Source organism: Salmo salar, chromosome 11 (assembly GCF_965601325.2).
Source record: "Salmo salar chromosome 11, fSalSal1, whole genome shotgun sequence".
NCBI classification, from domain to species: domain Eukaryota; kingdom Metazoa; phylum Chordata; class Actinopteri; order Salmoniformes; family Salmonidae; genus Salmo; species Salmo salar.
Genome location: NC_138301.1, coordinates 53,240,093 through 53,246,223, shown reverse-complemented (window position 1 = coordinate 53,246,223; position 6,131 = coordinate 53,240,093). Strand labels below are relative to the sequence as shown.

General features: G+C 45.6%; 1 protein-coding gene across 3 annotated transcripts in view; it reads right to left on the bottom strand.

Moving 5' to 3' along the window:
• Positions 1-787: 787 nt before the first annotated feature.
• The window catches only part of LOC145850182 (histone-lysine N-methyltransferase KMT5B), a 34,775-nt gene continuing 29,431 nt past the window's right edge, over positions 788-6,131 (bottom strand). For all 3 annotated transcript variants that reach the window (XM_082958011.1, XM_082958010.1, XM_082958012.1), the window contains 3 exons: positions 5,699-5,835; positions 5,252-5,457; positions 788-5,004 (listed from right to left, as the gene is read on the bottom strand). In XM_082958011.1, coding sequence (XP_082814137.1) covers positions 3,275-5,004; positions 5,252-5,457; positions 5,699-5,835 — 2,073 coding nt within the window. In that variant the 3' untranslated portion in view covers positions 788-3,274. The remainder of the gene's footprint in view (positions 5,005-5,251; positions 5,458-5,698; positions 5,836-6,131) is intronic.

Genomic DNA, 6,131 nt, shown 5'->3' with positions numbered 1-6,131 from the left:
TAGGGCCCGTTTTGAGTTCCAGCTAAGACATGGTCAGTTCCAGGAGGTGGTAGTTCATGTTCTGCCTGATTTTAGTTGATACATTAGTCATGTAAAACCTGCCAGGGGCTGTGAAATGGGCTGTTGTAATGGAATAGGTCAAACCAGATAAACATCCCGACTCACTACATATAAAACAACTTCCTGCTTAACTGCTGTATCCAGGCAACAGAGCCTTGTGAGAAGTACATTAGTCCAAGACTTAAAAAAAACGCCCTTGCAAAAAGACCCCTATTATGTAAGATAGGGTACACCGTGCAACTTAGACGGGACACTTCTACAGTCCTACTTATTATTGTTTTCATTCTCCCTGGTAGTTTGATCATATTCATTGATTGGCTGAGAAGTAGCTCAGTTGGTAGAGCATGGTGTGTGCAACGCCAGGGTTGTGGGTTCGATTCCCACGGGGGGCCAGTACAAAAATAAATAAAAAATGTATGCATTCACTACTGTAAGTCGCTCTGGATAAGAGCGTCTGCTAAATGACTAAAATGTAATGTAAATGTAAGTGCATTCACTTGGGGTAGTATTCATTAGTGTACACCATAGGAAAAACATTTTGCAACTGAAAACACGTTTCTTATTGGACAAATTCCGGTAGATCCCTGCCGTTTGGTTCCTAGTGAAAACGAGACCCAGGCTCCACGCTCAGTAGGCTTAAAGTATTGGAAACATTTCAGATAAAAAAAATAATAATAAAATGCTGAATAATTCCTTATTCTAACAATGTTAGAAGCAAGACATTAACCACAGAAAAATAGTTTATTCTCACAAAGAAACTTTTTATGTTTTCAAGTATTCCAAACTGTTAAATAAAGTACAGGGTGTGTTCACGTGATTTTTACATACTGGACATAAAAGCACTGCTCTGGTTTAAAGTTCTGTTTTAAGTGTTTTTCCCCCACTAACCCACGCAACACTCAAATGTCTGCAAACTATTCACATTTCTTCTTCTTCTTCTTTTTTTACATTTTTTTTTATTTAATCAAATCAGAAATGTCAACAGCTGGCTATTGAACAAAGACCACACAGACAGTACACCTGGAACAGTACAGAATGGAGAGTGTCTGACGTCCATACAGGGGGAGGTACACGTAGAGCCAGGGTTGTGTTCATTAGGGCACACAACAGAAAATGTTTTGCAACAGAAAAAATATATATAATTAAATAAGGGACAATTTCTTATTGGACAAGTCCAGGAAGCCCCCTCTCATTTCAGTGAAGCCCCCCCCCCCTCCCCTTTTTGTGCCTAAATGAACACAACCCTTGCTTATAACTGTGATTAGCTGCTTGCTGGTGATATGAACAGTACAGGACAACAGAAAGTGGGGTTAACATCATCTCAGTTGATCCCTTGATTAAATTTGGCAGTTCAGTACTTCCACACTAAAAGACTAGTTTCCCAGACAAGGATTAAAGACTAAAAAGCATGATCAATGGAGAATCTCTATTGAAAAAGCTTGGTAGTTCGAGGCTAGTCTGAATATGTTTGGGAAACCAGCCCTAAAATAACTCAAATAAAAAGACTATACAGAAAGACTGGGGGGCGGGGCAAGAAAGTGTTCCCGTAGTTACAGTTACCGAGGGATCCCGTAGTTACAGTTTTATCTTCTAAAACTAGGCCTTAAACAGATACCCCAAGAGTTGTTTGTAAGGCACCTAATACTGTTTTGAAAATAACTGACTATTTAGTTGGGATAATATTCTATAAAGTTGTCATGTGTTCACTATGTATGATTGGATCTAAGAAAAACAACAACTAATACTCTAGTGAGTTTTAACTCGTTTCCAGAACATGATTCAGTCTTTCTGTACATGACTTCTTCTCTTCTTTGTGTTACTTCCTGATGACGTGTTTAAAAACAGCATACAGACATCCGTACACGCCATGTATTTCACTGATTAGTGTTTAAAACGTTAAACTACCCACTTGTGGCTAGACGGTATGCAGCATGTGTTCTATGGAGGGCTGAGTGCCTGCAGGTTTTCGCTCCTCCCTTGTACTCGATTGATGAATCAAGGTCACCAATTAGTAAGGAACTCCCCTCACCTGGTTGTCTAGGGCTTAACTGAAAGGAACAACAGAAAAAAACAGCAGACACTAGGCCATCCATGGAATGAGTGACACCCCTGGTATACAGCAACGGTAAAAAAAAAAAGTTGCACGTTGGAGTGGGGTAGAATATTAGCGTTTCCGCTAACCCCAACCCTTTTCCTAACCTTAACCTAATTCTCCTAACCTGCTAGGAAGTCAATTCTGTCCGTAGCTGTATACGATCTAGTCAAAACCATCAGAGGCTCCAGAAATGAGAAATGAAGCTTAAAACTACCAAAACATTGGTCCATTTGTTGGCTTGTCAATGCCCCATTACCCATCATGCTGTAAACAGTACTGTGTGAGCTTTAACACATTGGGATATTGCAGCCGGGGGCAACGTTCTCTTAGAGAATAACAAAACACAGCCACTTTGTTTGAACAGGAGGAGCACGGTTGGGCTCAATTCCATTTCAATTCAGACAAGGAAGCAAACTGAAATTCCAATTCCAATTCAGAATTCCTGTTTGTTCCTGAATTGGAATGGAGCTCAACTCTGATGAGCAGCTGATAGAAGTCCACTATGATTCCAGTGTGTTGGTGGGACTGAGTTCATTCATGAGTTGAACGGTTATAGAAACCTGTCATTATTCTACAACTGAACGGATTGATCCCTATCAGAACGTTACTGGACCCATATCCCCATATAATATGGGTTTTACAACAAAAAATTAAAAAGAAAAACAACAACAAAAAAGTCTGGTTTGCCAACAGAATTTCGAATTGCGTACTGTGAGACAAAATGTAAAATAAAAGTTCAATAAGTCTGTCTATAGGACAGAGGATAGTCACCATAATAACTGTACACCTTCTACAATATTCATGTTCTTTATGAATATTAATAATGACAGAAGTGCATTCACTTTCATTTATACAAACATCTTCCTTCTGATTCGCTTAGTTTTTTTTGTTGCAACTTTTTAGTTTTTTTAAATGACTTCTTTAATCATCATCAACAGGACAGTTGATTAGTGAGTCAAGTGTTTTCTGTACATGTAAAGGTGGAGTGATGGACTGAGTCCCAAATGGCACCCTATTCCCTACCTAGTGGACTACTTTTTGCCACATACAAAGTAGTGCACTGCATAGGGAACAGTTTGACATTTGGGACGCAGATATGACCTCCATTCAGAGAGCTTATCAGGCGTTTAGCCTCAGAGACTGGTCCTCTCTCCTCCGGGACGAGATATCGATGTCTATTGAGTCTTTCCCCACGATGAGACGCAACCGTTTTGCCGGTGGGAGTGGAATGAAATCGTCCTCAAACTCATCGTCAAAGTAGTCATCCTCCTCCTCCTCTTCCTCCTCATCAGACGAAGACTCATCTACCACAACGTTTTGCATCCTGTGCCCCCCGTGTCTCCCACCGTTCCTGGCTTCCAAGCCGAAGGCCCCACCACCCAGACCGCACCCCTCCGTGTCCCCTCTGTTGAAGGTGCTGTTGTCGGTGTGCGTCTGGGTCCGGCCGTCGTCCTCCCGCTTCAGCTGGATCTTCAGCTTGGTGGAGCTGCTGGTGCTGTGGAGTCCGGGAGGCCCAAACCCGTTCAGCTTGGACACGTGGTAGGAGCTGCAGGAACTGCCGTTCTCCCTGTCCTGAGACTGGTCCTTCCTGAACATGATGCTGATCTTGGACGTTGATGAGGAGGAAGATGATGAAGAGGAGTTGACCGGGGGTTGGGCGGTAGTCGTGGTGCTGCTAGCCTGTTGCTGCGTGCTGATTGGCTCGCTGGGCTCGTTGGACTTGCTGCTGCTGCTGTCTCTGCGCCGGCGGAGCGTCAGTTTGGGGATCCCTCCGCTGTTCTCCAGGATCAGCTGGGCATCGTAGCGCGTGATCCGCTGTTTCTTCTTCGCTTTGCTCTGCGCCCTGTCCCCCCTGTGGCTCCGGTAACCTCCCTTCCCTTTATGCCTACTGCCTTTCTCCCTCCCCTTGTCCCTGTTCCTGTCCTTCCCCCGCTCCCTCCGGAGGGGCTTGCTCCCATTGTAGTCCCAGTGGCGCTCTGGGACAGAAAGGCCCAGCAGCATCTTGTCGCAGTCTGCCGTGTCGGCAGTACTGTGGTGGTGATGGGGTTGTTGGGAGGCCGCCACCGGGGCCACCGCTACCGGCGTGAACAGCTCGCCGTATGACGAGTCCTCACGCTTTATCGTCCGTTCGGCCCGGAGCTGGGTGAGCTGGCTGCGTCTGGTACAGACCCCTCTGCTGGTGTAGCCAGCATCCAGACCTCCACCCAACTCCGAGCCCAGCCCGTGGCCCAGGTACTGCTCCAGGTCAGCAGGCTCAGTTTTAATCTCCACCCCTCCAGGGACGGTGCTGTGGCCCTCCAGCCCCCCAGGCTCCAGTTTAACCCCAGCTGACCCGGCTATAGCCTCCTGGACCTTTACCAGGGTCCTGGTGGACCTGCGAGTCCTGTAAGTGCAAGGCTGGCTCTGGCTACCCTCGCAGACTGCCGGGGTGTTGTTCTCCTTGGCCGCATGGCGGGTCAGACACCCCCGCTGGCCCAGGGCTGTCTGGACTGGTCCCTGTGCATCCTTCTCCTTCTTCACCGACACGCCCCCCTTACACAGCGACAACGTCCTCTGCTCGCGGAGACCCAGGCGACCAGGCCCGGTGGTACCCAGCACCTCCCCTCGGGCCCCCAGCGATGCTGCCGCCTTGGGCTCCGAACCTCTGCCCCTGCTGCATCTACTTCGCAACCGCACCTTGGAGAGCGAAGGCTTGGCGGGTTTGGATCGGAGTCTCTTTGGTACCCTGTTAGTGTTTCTATGACTTTGTTTAGAAGGTGAGGTAGAGGTTAGTGCTCTGGAAAGAGCCTGTCTGCTTTGAGTCCTGGTTCTGCTGAACTTCATACTGGAGGAAGTCCTTTTCCTTCCAGCTGAGGGGGGGAGAAGAGTGGGAAACTAAACATCAGATCATTCCTAAATTCAATGTAAACGTCATTCTTGAAGTAACTTAAAATTGTGGTTCGTTTTACACATAAACAAAAATAAAAAATCCCAAATTCAGCATAGGGAATTCTAACAATACAAGCAGGGGAGGGGATCCACCTAAAACCCCAATTGGAAAGTGAACGGACCCCAACCTCAGCCCTAATTTCAAAACTGGTTTCAACCTGTTCTTACATGTGTGTGTGTTTGGTATGTCCTGAGAGTCTATGTCGGTGTGGGAGCCCACAGAGTGGCTGTCGGAGTTCCTGCTGCCCTCTCCTGCCTCCATCTTCTTCAGCCGGTTCAGACGCTTGTCCGTCTCCCGTAACCCGTACTTGCTGTTGATCACCGGAGCCTCTGCCGGCAGCCCGGCTTTGGATTTGAAAGCACCAGTGAGACGTCTGCAAAACAACAAACAAGGACCAGTAAAGTTCACAAAATATGCCTTAAGTGGTAATACCTTGTTTTCATATTCCTTCAGCCATATGAATAAACCCTGCTTATTAAAGTCTATTTATGTTTTTGTATTAATTGTGTCATTGCGTCGCATTACATCATATGATGTAAAAAAAGAAAGATGGAAAACCAACAGATTTTGTTGTTATTGAATCAATAGAAAATGGATGTCAAGACCACACATACCGTTCACATGTATAGCATTCACAATACTCATTGTTCTCCCCAAAGAATCCGTCGCCGTAGTAACAGGAGATCTCCTCTCCTGGTTCGATGTCCCTCAGCACCTTGACACAGGCCGTGTCACGACCCGTCGACACAAACTGGAACACACCACGACATTCATTTACAACTTCAGTCATCTAGATACACAACTAAAACTGTTAGAGATTCATTTAACACCTTCAGTCATCTAGATACACAACTAAAACTGTTAGAGATTCATTTAACACCTTCAGTCATCTAGATACACAACTAAAACTGTTAGAGATTCATTTAACACCTTCAGCCATCTAGATACACAACTAAAACTGTTAGAGATTCATTTAACACCTTCAGTCATCTAGATACACAACTAAAACTGTTAGAGATTCATTTAACACCTTCAGCCATCTAGATA